General features: G+C 37.2%; 2 protein-coding genes and 1 long non-coding RNA gene across 4 annotated transcripts in view; 1 reads left to right on the top strand and 2 right to left on the bottom strand.

Moving 5' to 3' along the window:
• Nucleotides 1-280: 280 nt before the first annotated feature.
• LOC126911207 (uncharacterized) lies at nt 281-12,650 on the top strand. Its single transcript, XR_007705724.1, has 2 exons — nt 281-355; nt 12,408-12,650. It is a non-coding gene; the product is annotated as an uncharacterized LOC126911207 (long non-coding RNA).
• Nucleotides 355-17,961, bottom strand: part of LOC118274759 (uncharacterized) — a 380,866-nt gene continuing 363,259 nt past the window's right edge. The window contains exons 1-6 of one of the 2 annotated variants that reach the window (XM_035592461.2): nt 5,695-5,896; nt 3,876-4,032; nt 2,573-2,690; nt 1,983-2,114; nt 1,229-1,442; nt 355-573 (exon numbers count right to left, since the gene is read on the bottom strand). In XM_035592461.2, the coding sequence (XP_035448354.2) occupies nt 419-573; nt 1,229-1,442; nt 1,983-2,114; nt 2,573-2,690; nt 3,876-4,032; nt 5,695-5,857 (939 nt within the window). In that variant the 5' untranslated portion in view covers nt 5,858-5,896 and the 3' untranslated portion in view covers nt 355-418. Of the gene's footprint in view, nt 574-1,228; nt 1,443-1,982; nt 2,115-2,572; nt 2,691-3,875; nt 4,033-5,694; nt 5,897-17,961 lie in introns of those variants that run through there. The other variant, XM_050696750.1, reaches the window with a different exon arrangement.
• LOC126910595 (alpha-tocopherol transfer protein-like) lies at nt 12,485-16,240 on the bottom strand. The gene is made up of 6 exons (XM_035592456.2): nt 16,051-16,240; nt 15,294-15,450; nt 14,850-14,967; nt 14,036-14,167; nt 13,122-13,335; nt 12,485-12,639 (listed from the first exon to the last, which is right to left on the bottom strand). The coding sequence occupies exons 1-6, from the start codon at nt 16,211-16,213 to the stop codon at nt 12,485-12,487; spliced, it is 939 nt and encodes a 312-aa protein (XP_035448349.2). The 5' UTR covers nt 16,214-16,240.

Raw genomic sequence — 17,961 nt, 5'->3', positions numbered from 1 at the left:
ATGTCCTTTTGAAGCAAAATGGTAACTAATGGTGCATTTCCACCAGAGATGTGCTATGTAGCTATGCAGCTGTGTTAGGAAGATTCGCAGTTCGAGTATGCGATGTATCGATAGTAGGGAAGCCATCCACAGCACACATCTTTCCGTATATAAAACATACCTTAGCTTTGTTCGTTTCCACCATTGCTAAGCTTTGTGTATACCAAACGTATCCACAACAACGTAGCATTGCACATCTCAGATGAAAACAGAACCTTAAGACTATCAAAGACATCAAAAAATACATTCTAACGTCAGCACATCAAACTATCAATTTTCTTCTAAAGATTTTCGACCGTATTAAAAAAAGTATAAGGTTAAAAACCTGTTAATAGAAGAGATAGCTTGATGTGCCCGTATATAGCATATAGTTCTATGTTTAATCTACACACAATGTCTTGAAGGAGCCTGGTGTTCCTGAGTACTCCTCGTTGAACTTGGCAGACGGTCGGCGGGACTCATCTGTGGTAGCCGTCTCCATCCTCTTCACCACTGCCAGGTTTTCATCTGTGCATACTTCTTTGAAATTTCTCTCTGTAAACAATTAATAGACATTAATTTTATGCAATAAGCTTAAAACAAACTGTAAAGTTAATTTTAAGAATGTTGCTGCACACTAGGATTTTCTCCTGTGTCGTGGGTGCGTTTACAAACATACAAGTTCATATGCAGAAGACACCGAGACCCAAAACAACAAAGAGTTGCTCCGTGCGGGAATTGAACTCACACAATGGTTGGCGGTAATTTGCTGTTACCTAGCCCACGCACCAACTGTGCAGTCAAGATACTTATGCCATAGCTTTCACCAACCAATAGTTTTAACCTGTGGTTTTAACTGTAATCGTTCTTGTCAAACAGTCGCTCAATCGCCTGTACTGTGTATTGTTTTAAATTACATACATAAACACCGTTTAGGCGAGATGCTATATAAAAGCGACAGGCGCTTTCATTATATATATTTTTATGGAATTGTAGGCAAACAAGCCGACAGATCACCTGATGGTAAAGTATCAGGGACACCCGCAACACCAGAGAAGACAAGGGAGCGGTGTTGGCCTTTTAAAAATGAATACGCTCTTCTCTTGAAAGTTTAAAGGTCGTATCAGTTAGAAAATACCGCCAACGATAACTCATTCCACAGTTTTACTGCACGAGACAGAAGAGCTTTGAGAAATTTTACAAAACTCACCCCACAATTCATGCATAGTTTGTAAACCACCCCCAAGGTCCTTAGGTAAGTGTTCTCTTGGTATATGCTCGTACAAGGATTCCACGTTATTGTGTATCACCAGCCTTTGTGACAGTTTGGCGCTGAGAGCTTGCTTGAATATCAAAACTATCGTATCGAAGAACTTGGAACCACTTATAAGATGCAGCTTCTTCATTCTTTGGCCTAGAGCATCCTGAAAATGATAAAAATGATATTAATAAACGGTTTAATATAGTTAATTATTATTCTTGGCTTATTTGCGTAAATGTTTCACGAGGAACTCGACTTGTGTCGCGGACTTCTGCTCATGAATATAGCATGGCTTGAAACTAGTCGATTTCCTCGTCAAATAATTACAGGGGTAAGCCGAAAAACATAATAATTATGTAGTATGTCTCACGAAAGGTTTTATTAAGTTTGTCTCGTTTGTTTTGTATCTTTAATAATTGGGATTTTACTCCCTTCCTGATGATAGATGATCTGATATTTGATACATACTCTTAATCTTGATGACTTAATCTTGATGAGTAAAAAATATTTTTTTTCACTTACTACCACAATTATAGATATCAGAAAAACTGCTTGATTCTACCAGAATAGGGGAATTATTTAAGTTTTTAACATAAAAACTTTACTTTAAGTACTTGTTTTTCGGGTATTTGAAAACCGAACCGACAATGGATCTAGATTCCACAAGCTAAGAATAAACTGCACCTGATGAAAAATTACTTACAACAATCATAGTAAGAGCCTTATGGATAATGACTGGGTTCATTTTCTTGACAGTCCCCAACGTGAAGTTGGAGCAGTCTCCCACCAGCTCGTAGCCGACGCAGTAGTCGTGGTGCATCATGTATTGCACCAGCTGTGAAATAATAATGTGAAATGTAATTAATAATCCTACTAGTATAATAAATGTGATAGTTTGTTTGTTTCGATGTATGTGCGACAATCGCGTTGGAACTATTTTACGGATTTTGATGAAATGTAGTGTATAGATAGGGTATGAACTGACTTTGGTGATAGGATAATTTTTATCCCTCAAATCTCCAATTTACTGCCTGACTCGTTCTCGTGTTCGATTCCCGAGTATTAGTGGACTTTTTTCAGTCTTTCGAAAATTTCTCAGTAGTAGCATGAAGTCTGCAATTGTGACTAGTAAAATATGGCAAAAGGCTCACCCCCTAAATGGGACTTACAAAAACCTATGATGAAAAGTGGATGTACATAGTACAGTGGCATTACGTGCAGTAATGTGCACCTCTGCCTATCTCTTCGGAGATAAAAACGAGACAGTATAAAAAATTGATGGGTTATACGTACCAAGATCAGGTATCTGTAATAAGATATCAGTTGGAACTCGTCGTCATCAACTCCATTTAGAGTTGTCAACACGACCCGGTAGTTGTCAGCACTTGGCTTCGGCAATATGCAGGTTTGGCTGGAAACAGTATCATCATCTTCTTTAACATAGGTTTAAGAATAATTATTTAAAATGTGCTTTTTATGGTACAAGCCGGTAAACGAGCAGACGGATGACCAATATCACCAATGGTAAGCAATAGCTGCCACCCAATGATACGTGAAACACGACAGGCGTTACAAGTGCGTTGTCGGCTTTTTGGCGGTTAGGAGTTTAATGGATGTTCGGGAATTGGAAAGATTTGGAAGGGTTATTTTCTCTCACACAAATAGAGAAGGAATGCCCAAGGTGGTCAAAGTCAAGATCAAATCATTTATTACAATTAAACCATAACCATCAACAAATTAAGACATAAATAATAATCTGTCAGTCTGTCCATCTGTGAAGCTAAGTCAGAACCAGTGTTTCGGGGAAAAACAAGCAAGAAACTCCATTCGTTATCGATTGAAATAATATTTTTAATTCAACCACCTTGAGTGATTCATGCAAATATTGCAACGCAATGTGTATATTTACAATGTGCTATGCTAAAACTATAGGCTAGCCTCAAGAATCTGTTTGTCTGTTTTCCATGTTAATTGGGGAGTATTTTTTAAGGCTCAGTTAAGCAATGGTTATGTTTGGCTTTGTGCTAAATATTTGTTTTCTTCTAAGCAAACATTTAACATATTAAGCTGTGTGCATTAATTTTTATGTCGTTTTGACCCGAGGTTTAAGACGTCCGCTTCTCATGCATGAGCGTACGGGTTCAAAACCTACCAACGACGAGTACTAATGTGACTTTTTCAGAGTTATATGAGCTTTCTAACATTATTTAGACACAATTGACAAACGGTGATGGAAACATTGTGAGGAATCCTGGGTTATAATTTCTAATTACAAGTCTGAAGTCGCCAACCCGTATTGAATAAGCGTGACGATTAATACTTCCTTTCTCCATGTGAGAAGAGGCATAATTTCGTCAGCACTAGCCAGTCATAAGATGATGATGTATGATGAGATTAATTTCCAGATGCTTTAAGATGTATTCTAGCCTCATCTCAACACTGACTACCTCGTTGGTCGAGTGGTCGCAACAAAGCGAGAGTTCGATCCCCGTGTCGGGCAAAGTGTTGCTGGGCTTTTTCATCCTCAATTTTATGAAAACACGGATTAATCTTTGTTTATTTACACATCATGAAATCTAAAGACTTAATTACTCACCTAATATTAAACAAGTGAACAAACTCATTTCTGACATCAAAGTTCTGTAAGAACTCTGGCATCTGGTTGGTGTAAGTGCAGAGTTTGTCGAAGCGCTGCTTCGCTCTCTCGATGGACCCCTTGCAGTAGATCAGGTAGCGCTCCAGAAAGTCTCGATCTATAAAGGGCATTCAGCTATACTCAGGGTCATTTAATGGTTACTTAACCCAGTCCTTAGCAATTGTTTTCGGAACAAAATCGTTACTAAGGAAGAGTTTAAGTAATCATTAAATGTCTCTGAGTACGGCAGTTAGAATAAATATTTTAATGATCTCACTAATATTATAAATGTGTTTGATTGTTTGGGTATCTATCCGTCAATCACGCTGAAACGACTGAACGGATTTTGATAATATTTGGTGTACAGATAGTTTATGAGCTGAAATGACGCGAAACGCATCCACAGCAACGTAGCATAGCACATCTCTGGTAGAAAAGCACCTTAAAACCGGTATTCGATAAACTATGTCAAGGTCATAATCCATTGACTTTTCTGTTTATTTGATTCCACTAAGCAGATTTAATGTACTTTCCATTATGAATGTACTATCTGCATAATGGTAATATAATTGATTATAAATCCATCATTAAAACCTAGTATATAAAAAAAAATCAATCAATAAGTACCTATTTAGTATTTATAAGATTTTGTGCCTAAATCGTCGATAAGAAATAGGTATTTTGCCTACTGAAAACCAACTACATTTTACAGTAGGCCGCAGTAGTATTTGCCTATTGTTCTATCAAAATGGAAATTTCATTAGTCAATATTATAAAACAGACTTTAATGCCATATAATTAATGATTATAATCGTAAGTTGTTATTATGTCATAGCCATTATGCATAATAATGATATTACCATAATTTGAGATGTGCATATATAATTTTATTTGACAAAAACAACGAAAGAGAAGTTGGAACAAAAAATGTATCTATTGACAAATGTCTGTACTTTTTTATTGTAATAAATACATGTTGTATTTCCTAAAAACTTTCGTTGGCGTTTCTATGATGTGTACTGGCTTAAAAAAAGGTGGTTCTCTGTTTAACCTCTGTTTTGTATTTATTTTAGTGCGATTATCTCGCGTTTGGCTGAACCGATTTTGATGCGGTTTTCTTGCGACTACGATGCGGACTTCGGAGACGGTTTTTGGTATATTACGCGACTTAAAAATGCAGATTCGTAGATTAACTTTTAAAGGAAATTTCCTTATCTGCTGTGAAACGTGTAGCGGGTTCGTTTTTTTATGGAATAAGCCTGTAAACGAGCTGACGGATTACCTGATGGTAAGCAATCGTCGCCGCCCATGGATACTTGAAACACTAAAGGCGTTACAAGTGCGTTGCCCGCCTTTTAGAGCATTTGGGGATTGCGAAAATTGGTAAGGGGGTTGAGCCTCCATTAACTACACTCACACAACGTAAGCGTTGTTTCACGTCAGTTTTCTGTGAGGCCGTGGTATCACTCCGGTTGAGCCGGCCCATTCGTGCCAAAGCATGGCTCTCCCACGCTGATCGATTCCTGCACGGAACAACTCTTTGTGTGATCCACAAATTTTTGTTTCAGGTCTGGGTGTAATGTGTATGTGAAATTGTATGTATGTTAACGCACTCACGATACTAGGTTTCCTCCCTAGGTTTATAAAAAAAGGTAAGTAATCAAACTGGTTTTAATTCTTTGACTGCCAATATAAATCTGTTAAAGGCAAATCCTCCGCTAAAGTCGGTCACCGGTGACCACGGCGTTTTATGTGTTAATGAATAACAAAATAGACTTACCGAAGTCTTTCAGCACAAAATGAGGCTGTTTGCTGATCCAATCCTGGAAATGATACAAGTCTTGTTTCAACTTATTGACATCTTCATATCCAACAACCTTTCTTACTTCAACCAACTGATTATCATTGAACTCCAAAATTGGGCAAGGTTTGATTGCTTCCATTTTGCAAATTTTGACTGACTGACGAGAATTTCAAAATGTATCTGAGATATTTGCAAATTGGCGTAAAGTTTTATAGTAGTTACTCGTAAAGTACTATTTGTTTTTTATCTGTATTCAGTGTAGAAGTTTCGATCACAGTACAACTAAAATGAACATTAATTATCGTATTTAGTTTTTTGTATTATACTATATTTCATAAAGTATGTTTTATGGTATACGAGCAGACGGATCACCTGATGGTAAACAATCAGCGCCGCCAATGGACACCCGCAACATCAGAGAACTTAATGTAGCCGGCTTTTTGGTGATTAAGGATTTAAGAATTGGGGGATTTCAGGATTGAGAATGGGAATTACTACCCTTCACTCACACGGCAAAACATAACTCAAGCGTTGTTTCACGCCTGTTCTCAGTTCGCCCATTTGAACGCCAACCGTGTGTTTGTGTTGCACCTCTGTTACATGAGTATTTAATTGCGGACGGGAGCATGAGGCTGCACACTGCATGCTGTGTGCAGAAGAAGATAGAAGCCGCAGAATAACTAAACATTTCTATAATTAGAACTTATGACGGGATATTTACCATGTTTATTGAATTTAATCCGTGATCATGGCGCTTGCAACAGTGCCGAAATATCGGAAACTCACCAAATTCAATAAACATGGTAAATATCCCGTCATAAGTTCTAATTATAGTGTTAGTGACCATGTCAGTTTAAAAACTTATAAACATTTCTAGTATTGTTAGTGTAGCATAGATTTACATAAAGTAACCCCTGACTCTAATCTATAACAACTATATAATTATAATGTCGTTTATAATTTTGGTTGTTATCTTATTTTCGAGAATTTTTATTTAAAGGCCGACCCATAAAACTGGTGGGTGGAAGGGAACAGGCGAATTTACCCTATCATGAAGGAATAATCAAAACACATTATATGTTTTTTTTTTTTTTTTTTTTTTTTCTTTATTACCAACTCAATGTATACATTTTCCAATTTACACAGTGACAACCGCACTAGGCACAGCCTGTATCGCGGCTGTCAATAATACAGCGTTTACCTTAGGACTAGTCTAATAGTAATTATCAAAGAAAACCTAAAATACAAAAAAAAAGGAAAATATAGGAATTTCAAATAAAATGAGGTAATTAGGTGAGTGTGTGAATATGAGTGTATGCGTGTATAAATGTGCGTGTGTATATGTATGGATATGTGTGTGTATATGTGTGAATGTATGTGTATGTGTATGAATGTGCGTGTATGTGAGTGTGTGTATGAATCTAACAGCCTGGTGTGCGAGTGTGAAAAACATTAAGTTTACTATCGAATAGACCTTAACAACTGTTCAACTTCGTGATAATTTAAATTATTCAAATACTTGTTGGTTTTCGACTTTACTTCGCGTACGGTTTCATTTTTGAATTTACAGACCTTACAGATTTTGTTGAACAAATGTGGAAACAGGTAAACAGAAAATCTTTGTGCAAATGAGGTTTTAACTGCAGGTACATGGGCTCTAAAGGTTCTTCTCTCCAGTGAATTTTGGTATGCATTGGAGGTTAACATCTGCTTGTATGTTGCACTTACAGAAGCGTTTATGTAAAGACGGCGAATGCTTAGCAATTTAGACTCTTTGTAAAGTTTCTCCGTGGGGTACCTGATAGGCCTACTCAACATAACCTTTATTACAGATCTCTGTGCCCTCTCCAATGAAATTAGGTGTGTCGTGGCAATACCTCCCCAAGCCTGTATGCAGTATGTTAACACAGATTGGCAGAGGGAGATATAGATATTTTTGACGAGATCGGCACTTGCTACATCTCTAATTTGTTTCATGACATAGATTATTTTTCTGGTTCTGGTGGACAAAGCTGCAATATGATCCCTGAAGGATAATTTTTCATCAATGATGACTCCCAGATACTTGATAGTACGTGCTCGTTGAATAGCGTTGCAAGTACCAGAGTCTGCATTTTCAACATTTTTATCGTGATCAGAAATTATGATGTCAGGAGTAGTCAACGGAGCCGATATCATAGTTTTATGGAAACATATATACTTAGTTTTGGAAGTGTTCAAAGTCAACAAATTATTCGACAGCCAACCCATTACCTTAACCATACCTTGTTGAACACTTACGAAACAGTCACTCCAGGAAGCCTCCTGGAATATTATAGCTGTATCGTCCGCGTAACAGATAATTTTAGCATTTTTCAGTGGTAACGAGGCTAGTTCATTTAGATAAATTAAAAACAGGGTAGGTCCAAGAACGCTACCCTGTGGAACGCCGAACGATAGTTTTCCTGGAGAGCTAACCCGCGAATCTATTTTTAAACATTGTTGTCTACCAGTCAAGTAGCTCGCAAACCAATCAAGAGCAATACCCCTGACACCGATGTTTTCCAATCGTTTCAATAGGATTGGGATTGACACAGTGTCAAAGGCTTTGGCAATATCAAGGAAAACACCAACGCATGCACTGCCGTCATCTAAATTTTGTACAATATGATCAGTAAGCAATTTAACTGCATCTTCTGTTGAGCGTTTCTTCCTAAAGCCAAATTGATTTGGTGATAAAAAGTTGTTACTCTCAATATAATCAACTAAACGCTTATTAACAACTCTTTCTAAGATTTTCGAAAATACTGGTAGCAAAGAGATTGGTCTAAAGTTGTTTGGGCTATCAGTATCTCCACCCTTATGTATTGGTACAACTGCAGCGAATTTCCAATCATCTGGGACTATTCCAGTAGTCAAACTAGTATTGATAATTGCAGCGAGAGGTTCAGCAATCAGATTCTTAAGAATCTTTATGAACTGGACTGAGATGCCATCAGGGCCTGGCGCTGTATTAGGTTTGAGACCGCAGATTATACTATTCACCTCTTCTCTATCTGTCGGTTCGAGAAAAAATGAAGAAGAGGGGGAGTTGCTGGTGTTCACATTTTGCGCTAGTTGATTTTGTGTGTAATTTAGCTTTACTAATATTTCATTGGCAAATGTTTCACCTATCGAAGCAAAGTAAGCATTACACATATTAATTGATTCTTCGGGGTTGCACTTGATAGATAATAGATCAAGGTTTTGGGATCCTTTAGTGACTTTACGATTGGTGATTTCATTGATGGTATTCCAGAGTTTACGAGGGTTGTCTTTAGTTTTAACTAATAGGTTTGATTGGTAGTGGTTCCTGACTTTCCGTATTAAAGCTATATAAAAATTCCTATACCTCGCAAAAACTATCGCCTTAACATTGCATGTAGGAAATCTCTTAGATTCCATATGCAATTTATCCTTTACCTTGGAACATCTAATTAATCCTTGTGTCATCCAGGGTTTTAAGATAATTTTAGATCGAGACAATGGCATTTGCTGGGAGTGATTATCTAACAATTTCTTCATTATACCTACAAAAATGTCGGTTTGTTCCGTGACATTAGATATACTGTACAGAGTTGACCAATCAATGTTACTTAGTTCATCTGCAATAGAACTATAATCAACACGCAGTCTATACCTGGGAGAAGGGGCTGGCTTTACGATCGTTCCAGTTATGCCAGTTATGACAATATTATGGTCAGTTATAGATGATGGACAGACTACAGTCTCCACATGCATGTCACCAAGAAAGAATACGTGATCAATACAAGAATTTTCTCTTGTTGGCTTGTTTACAGCCGGTTTCAGTCCCAGTTCAGCAAGCGCACAGAGGTAAGTCGAGACACTACCAGAGTGCTCATCATTAATATTAATATTGATATCGCCTGTGAATAAAGTGCAAGGTTTCGACTTAAGCATAGGTACAATTCTTTGCATGGAGTCAATAAAATTATTAGTATCACTAAAAGAAGGGGACCTATAAACTCCCAATATTGTAATGACATTAGGAATTCTCAATACAATACAGTCAGCATCGGTCAGTGTTGGTTCGTGAACCACTGGTGACCAAACATCCTTAATGTAAACAACGACCCCACCAGCCTTATTCACGTGTTTCGACGTGTGGTAAAAATTATATCCTTCAATTTGTGGAATAATTGGGGAATTCTTTAGCCAGCACTCAGTAAGTATTATTGCATCGAAATCCGTCTTAAATCGTTTTAATACTATTAAGAAAGAGTTGAAATTACGATTCAAGCTACGAATATTTAATGTTAAAGTCTTAAATGTATGATTTTGTATAATGTCATGACACTCCTCCGCAAAGTTTACAGAATGACATTTTATAGAGAACGCGTTATCTATACATTGCATAAGTTCACTAGTAGTCATGGTGGGATTTTTATAATAAAAATAAATTTAGAAAGAAGACAATGAACGGAATAAGTCATTCTGTAATGTGTGAGCGTGAATGAGACGATTATTTTACGAGGAGTGTGTTTGTGAGAGTGTGGGTGTATGTGAGGAAAAGTGTATGAGAGTAAAATATAAACTATTGGAGTCGTATTTTATTGAGTGTATTTTATTTATTCTTATTTTCAACAGTTTTAAGTTAAGAAAACATCGTAAATTATAATTATCGTTAAGGTCAACAGTTAAGTCTCATTCTTTACAATAAATAGTTAATTTACATAACAATAGTTAAAATTATATATTTTTAATCCAAGCAGTCAAAAATTGTAAAAGGTTAAATCTTAAGTCATATTTATACAAAAACAATTAAACATGCAAATGTGTACTATAACAATTAAATAATAAATATTAAATCAGAATAACAATTAGTTCGCTTACGTGGTATTTAAAAGACATTTCTCAAGCAGAGAGTTTCTAATCTAATAGAAATATCGAAAAAAAAATAGCTTTTTAATGAACAGACGTTGGAAATGGAGAAAAAATATTCAAATTGATCCAGAAGTTTTGGAACCCGGGTAGTTCTTCAGAGACAAAATTTTCGATGTCTTTGGGAATATTTTTGAAACCAACTAACAAAACGGCATGTAATATTTTTTTAGTATAGTTTAGCTATATCAGTTACTAGGACAAATAATATTTTTTAAATAATTGCAGTCTAGGTACAAAATATTTTTTTTTAAAGCTTGTTCTTCTGATTCATATGGTGTGTCCGTTTGCCATTTTCCGGAACAAAGTAGTCGATTTCGCATTTTCCCTTTGATACTTCAATATAAATTATAATTACATCGAAAGGAGATGAGTTGTCCTCTTCAAAAAAATATGCATTCGTTATAGCTATGTTAGTATGATTATAAATAAATAAATAAGAAGTGTCCGGCGTATAATACTGATTAATATGGCGTAAGCTACGAATGACCATACTTGGTCGGGTATTAATAATGAGAGTCTGGCTTCCTGTGCGGAGGGAAACCAGGCGTGCAACGGACAAGCTAGGAGGCGGACGTGCGGCTGTTTGGCTTAGATCCAGGTGTTACTAAGGTAAATATCTGATTCATCTGTGTTTGGTTTACATGGCATCCTGATTACAATGCGTATTTTATAAAATTTACTTTACAGTTTTAAAACTTCAATCTATGTTTCGTGTGAAGTTTTTTAGTTATACATTCGTGTAGAAAAATGATAAGAATGAAGTCTGTATATACGATGAGTTATGCATGATTGTAAGCAAAATCCTGATTCATCTGTGCCTGATTCGTATGGTCAAAACCGCATATGAATCATAAAATAATGCTCTTGTTGCGTTGTCCATTTTTTTACTAGTCTTATTTTTAAATTAACTTAGCTATAAATGTTATAGCTACAATTTAAAAACTTTTTTTGAGGAATGTTATTAATATGAGTCTGAAATTGCTAATCCGCCCTGAGCAAGCGTGATGATGAATGCTCGTGACTTCTCTGTGTGAAAGTACTCGAAAATGGTATGCTAACAATTAAAATAAATACAAAGCTCATTTACATACAATTTTCAATTGTTCAACAGATTCATCTGTAACAATTTCTGATTCATCTGGGCAGAAAATATTCAAACGTCGATATCTCGAAAACTATTTTTTTAAAACGAGTCCCTCATTCGAATATACGTTATTTGGTTTAACTATTTTCATATGAACACGTGTTACAGATCTTAAAGTGGAATTAAATTTTGGCCATATGAATCAGTCGAAGAATCAAATTTCGAAGAACTACCCACCCATGAAATGCAAACAAACAAAATAATCAAAATTATTCTCCTTTATAATAACACAGATATCAGCTTCTCATTTCTCCTCATTAACAACAACAGCCTTTTTTATGGAATAGATGGCAAACAAGCAGACGAGTCATCTGATGGTAAGCAATCGCCACCGCCCATGGACACTTGAAACACCAGAGGCGTTACAAGTGCGTTGCCGGCCTTTTGGGGTTTAGGAATTTAAGGGTTGTTGGGAATCGGGGATTGAGAAGATTGGAAAGGGGGGAATTGGACCTCCGGTAACTTCACTCACACAACGAAACACAACGCAAGCGTTGTTTCACGTCGATTTTTGGCGATACTTATGTTTAATCTGTCCCGGTACTCACAACATACTAACATCAGCACGTCAATCTATCAATTCTCTTCTAAAGATTTTCGACCGTATTTAAAAAGGTATAAGGTTAAAAATCTGTTAAAAGAAGAGGTAGCTTGATGTGCTTTGCTTGCTTTATCTTTACATGGCATTTGGTTCTATGTTTAATCTACACACAATGTCTTGAAGGAGCCTGGTGTTCCTGAGTACTCCTCGTTGAACTTGGCACTCGGTCGCCGGGACTCGTCTGTGGTAGCTCCCTCCATCCTCTTCACAGCTGCTATGTGTTCATCTGTACTAATTGCCTTGAAATCCATTTCTGAAAAGAAGTTGATGAATAATGATTATCAATATAATTTATCCTATAGTACACACTTCTCTTTCATCATCATTAACTTAGTCCTCCAGTTTCGAATTCGAACTCTAGTTTCTATAAATAATACATGAGTAAACCGTGATTGTTAGTGAATTTAGTTTTTTATAAAATTAAAAGTAAATAATATTATTTTAAGTTTGGGAGAGCCATGCTTCGGCAGGAATGGGGCGGCTTGACGGGAATGATACCCTGGCCTCATCGAAAACCGACGTGTAACAACGCTTGCGTTATGTTCCGTTGTGTGAGTTAGGTTACTGGAGGCCCAATTCCCCTCTTTCCAATCTTCCCAATCCCCGATTTCCCAATAACCCTTAAATTCCTAACCCCCAAAAGGCCGAGAACGCACTTGTAACGCCTCTGGATTGCTCAACATCAGGTGATACGTTTGCTCGTTTGCCGGGGTGTTCCATAAAAAAAAATCTTACCAGCCAATTCTTTCATGGTCTTCTCATCCCCTCCAAGGTCTTTTGGCAAATGTTTTTTAGGTATATGTTCATGTAACGACTCCCAATTGTTATGCACTATCAGTCTTTTAGCTAGTTTTGCTGAGAAAGCTTGCTTGAACACCACCAGGATGGTTTCAAAGAACTTGGAGTCACTTACAAGGTGTACCTTTTTCATTCTCTGTCCTAGAGCATCCTGCAAAGAAAATTAAAATCAAAAGTTTTTTCAATCAAAATTTTTTATCTTACTAATATATAATCAAATTTTTTTATCTTACTAATACTATTAAAGCGAAAGTTTGTGAGTTTGAGATCAATTATATCAAAACAGCTGCAGAGATCGGCAAAACATTTGAAACAGGGGTAGAATATGGTCTGGAATAACACATAGGATACTTCTTATCTCTCAGGAATAAAGCGGGCGAAGCCGCCTCAAAGAAGACCGATGCGAAACAATGCTTGCGTTGTGTGAGTGAGGTTACCGGAGGCCCAATTACCCACCTTCCCAATCCCCGATTCGCCAACAACCTTTAAATTCCTAACCCCAAAAGGCCGGCAACGCACTTGTAACGCCTCAGGTGTTTCAGGTGTCCATGGGCGGTGGCGATTGCTTGCCATCAGATGATCTGTGCTCGTTTACCGGTTTATACCATAAAGATAAAATCGATGTCACTGTTCGACATTGGACTAATTGACTGCACGTCCAGGCTGCTCGGCAAAGTGTAGCGGGTACGATACCCGCACGAAGCAACTCTTTGTGTGATCCACAAATCATTGTTTCGGGTCTGGGTGTGATGTGTATGTGAATTTGTATGTTTGTAAACGCACCCACGACACAGGAGAAAATCCTAGTGTGGGCCAATGTTTAAAAAAATATGATAACAAATTCTACTTACAGTAATCAACGTAACAGCCTTATGCATGATGATTGGGTTCATTTTCTTCACAATTGTCATCGACACGTTGGTACTGACTCCCACCAGTTCGTAACCATGGCAGTAATCATTGTTCATCATATATTCACCCAACTGAAATAAAAAGTATTATAAAACTAGCTACTTCCGCGCGGTTATACCCACTCTGCTTGGCTCCTATTGGTCATAGCGTGATGTTTTATAGCCTTCCTCGATAAATGTGTGTGTAATTCAACACAAAAAGAATGATTAAAATTGGACCAGCAGTTCTGGAGATTAGCGCGTTCAAACAAACAAACAAACTCTTCAGCTTTATAATATTAGTAATTAGTATAAATTATCCCATCGGTACACAGGATTTTTTTTTTAATATCTTCACGTCTTTTATCTCCGAAGGCTTAGGCAGAGATACACATTATGGCACGTAATGCCACTGTACGATGTATACCCACTTTTCACATTTCACGTTGTAATTCACTTTTCTAGACTCCATGCTACTACTGAGAAATTTTCGAAAAACCGTATAAAACCCAGCAATACTTCGACCTTAACGGGAATCGAACCCGAGACCCCTTGCCCGGGAGTTGCACCGGAATTGAATTCTTGTTTTGGTGGATAGCCCATTTTTAAAGGAAGGCTTTTTAAGGGGGGTATCATCCAATTACTTCTGCGAGGCGAAAGGGAGTGTCAGACTCTTATAGACTATAAAACATCACGATACAATCAAGTAAGACGAAGCAATAAATGAAACCGCGAGGAAATAGCTAGTACATACTATAATTTAAATGTTACTCACCACAATCAGATACCTATAATACTTCATCAGATCAAATAGCTCATCATCAGCACCAGAAACGGTCGTTATGATAACACGGTAGTTGTCCGCAGTAGGCTTTGGTAGTATACAGGTGTGACTGAAAAAATGAGAAATATAAATGATTTTTTTTATGATATAAGCCGGTAAACAATGATCGCCTGATGGTAAGCAATCGCCGCCGCCCATGGATGTCCGAAACACCAGAGGCGTTAGAAGTGCGTTGTCGGTCTTTTGGGAGTTAGAGCTTTGGTCGTTGTTGTTGTTGGAGAGTCGGGGATTTAAAGGATTGAGGATAGAGAAGGAGGAGGTAATTGGGCCTCCGGTAACTTTACTTTCGCGACAAAATAGAACGTATATGTTGTTTCTGCGGGAGAAACCATTGTATGATTTTCTCCGCACCAAAAAATCAAAGAAAATACTTACACTGATCGATTGAGTCCTATGAACTCATTTCTGATATCAAAGTTCCTCAGGAACTCTGGCATCTGGTTGGTGTAAGTGCAGAGTTTGTCGAAGCGCTGCTTCGCTCTCTCGATGGACCCCTTGCAGTAGATCAGGTAGCGCTCCAGAAAGTCTCGGTCTATAATGGAACAGTTAAAATAAAAGAGATTTTGTATTATGTTGTTTCTACTCTTTCAAATAATAGAAAGAGGGATTGCTATAATGTAAATGATATAATATTATTTCTGTTTTGTTTTATGCCTAATGGAATTGGATTCATAACTTTTTTTTATAGAAAAATACGTTTAAAAGTAGTTTTATCATTTTCAACAGCTACTAAATTATTAAAAATCGTGCATAGTAATTAAAACTGCATTAACTAACCATATTGAAAGCCAAAAGAATAAATATAATATATATCATCATATTTTGGGGGTTAATTAATGATCACAAATTATTTCAATAAACAAAATGTCAACGTCACATCTTTTATCCTCGAAGGGGGAGGCAGAGTTGCACATTACGACATGTAATTCCGCTATACAATATACACCCACTTTTCACCATTTGTGTTATAGGCACAATTCATGACTCCGTCCTACTACTGAGATTTTTTCGAAAATCCGATAAAAGCTCAGTAATATTATGCCCAAGCCGGGAATCGAACCCGAGACCCCACTCGACCAACGATGTAAGTATATCAAACTATTTCACTTGAAATAATAATATAAAAACTCACCAAATTCTTTCAACGTGAAATGGGGTTGCTTATTGATCCAATCCTGAAAATGATCCACGTCTTGTTTCAGCCTGTGTAAGTCATCATAACCGAAACTTTTCCTTACATTCAACAACTGATTGTCATTGAACTCTAAAATCGGACATGGATTTAATTTTTCCATACTTTTTTTTTATAATGATTACTCTGTAAAGATTTCACACGTACTGAGTAATTTGTAATTTTTTCGTCTGTTTTATATGAACTGCATACAATAATAATTCGATTTTTGTACTTATAAAGTTTTATGCACATTGCTCACGAAGGTACAGTTATAAGATTAATGTTCTTTTACAACGTCACGCCTTTTATCCTCGAAGAGTAGGCTGAGATGCATATTACGGCACGTAATGCCACTGTAAAATATGCACCCACTTTTCACCATTTGTGTTATAAGTCCCATGTAATAGGGTTTTGTTTTGAGGGGGAAAACCATCCAATGACTTCTCCCACCTTGGGCGAGGCGAGAGGGAGTGTCAGACTCTTACTGACTAAAAATCACTCCGTTCCTACTCCTGCTTTTCGACTTTTCGAGCCGGAGTCCCGGTAAACCCGCTAGGTAGTCCGCAGCTCCGGTTCAAGCATCAGCCCTACTGGGCCCCATCTGTGGTGGTCTGATGGCTCTTTGAGGCACGCGCGGAACGCGACGCGCCGCACGCACGGGTCTGGTTCTGTTCGGGCGGTGAGCTACCCTTGCTCGCCGTCACGAAATAGGGAGTGAGCCTATTGCCATATACCGGGCACAATTCCAGATTCCATGCTACTACTGAGAAATTTTCGAAAAACTGAAAAAAAAAACCGGTAATTCTTTGCTCGACACAGGAATCGAACCCGAGCTCCCTTGCCTGGTAGTCGTAATTACGAACACTCGAACAACGAGACAGTCAAGATCCATGTTCCTATGCATTTTTTTAAATATAGCAATCAGCAGATTTGGATATGTAGAAAGGATGGTGAAAACAGATTTACAAAAGAAATATACGGATATGATAGGAGCGGGCGGTAGAGAGCGCTCTAGACGGACACACAGATTGGCGATATATTAAAGAAGGGCCGAATTAGCCGACGAGCATGCATGAAAAGACTGATGACTGTTGATGAAGCGAAAGAGTATGTAAGATTCGTAGCAATTGGCGTTCCGTTGTCTCTGCCTACCCCCATGGGAGACAGATGTGAGGTTATGTGTGTACTTATATATCCTAGTAACTTTGTGATAATTATGTTTTATATTAAAGGCCTATGTATGTATATTAAATATAGTTAGAAAATCACTAAAACATTTCATGATATTTGATTTAGTACTTAGATTTTATATCCTATACAAATAAGTTTTTATATATTGCATATTCATTCTTAATATTGCATAATCAAATATTTTGTCTGGTGCATGTCTAGACTCCAATTTAATACAAAATGCTAATACGTTTTTTCTATTTATTTGCAAAAACGTGTTTTAAAACTTTGACAGACATGTTTTTTTTTGAGGGGGCTGGTAAAATCATCCAATGCCTTCTCTCGCCTTGGGTGAGGCGAGAGGGTGTGTCAGACTCTTATTGACTAAAAACCACCCCGTTCCTACTCCTGCTTTTCGAACCGAAGCCCCGGTAAACCCGCTAGGTAGTCCACAGCTCCGAATCAGGCATCAGCCCTACTGGGCCCCATCTGTTTGTGGTCTAATGACGCTGTTATGCACGGCACATACTTTTTTACTATTTGTGTTACTTATAAGTCCCATGTATTAGAGAGTGAGTATAATTCGATATAATTCGTACCTACAGGTAAAAATCTCAATAATATTATAATTTCAATTTATCGATTGGAAAGTGGAAAATTAATTAGTAACTTAATTGATTGTATGCGGAAAATTGATTG

Source organism: Spodoptera frugiperda, chromosome 11 (genome assembly GCF_023101765.2).
Source record: "Spodoptera frugiperda isolate SF20-4 chromosome 11, AGI-APGP_CSIRO_Sfru_2.0, whole genome shotgun sequence".
Taxonomy (NCBI): Eukaryota; Metazoa; Arthropoda; class Insecta; order Lepidoptera; family Noctuidae; genus Spodoptera; species Spodoptera frugiperda.
The sequence above is the reverse complement of the archived record's forward strand: the minus strand, read 5'-3'. Positions and strand labels throughout refer to the sequence as shown.

Bases quoted from the DNA above. Each gene is read 5' to 3' on its own strand.
- LOC126910595 (XM_035592456.2), bottom strand. From the start codon at position 16,213: ATGGAAAAATTAAATCCATGTCCGATTTTAGAGTTCAATGACAATCAG. The intron at 14,968-15,293 runs GTAAGTATTTTC...TCATTTTTTCAG, and splicing joins ATAGGACTCAATCGATCAGT to TCACACCTGTATACTACCAA. The intron at 12,640-13,121 runs GTAAGATTTTTT...ACTTCTTTTCAG, and splicing joins GACCATGAAAGAATTGGCTG to AAATGGATTTCAAGGCAATT.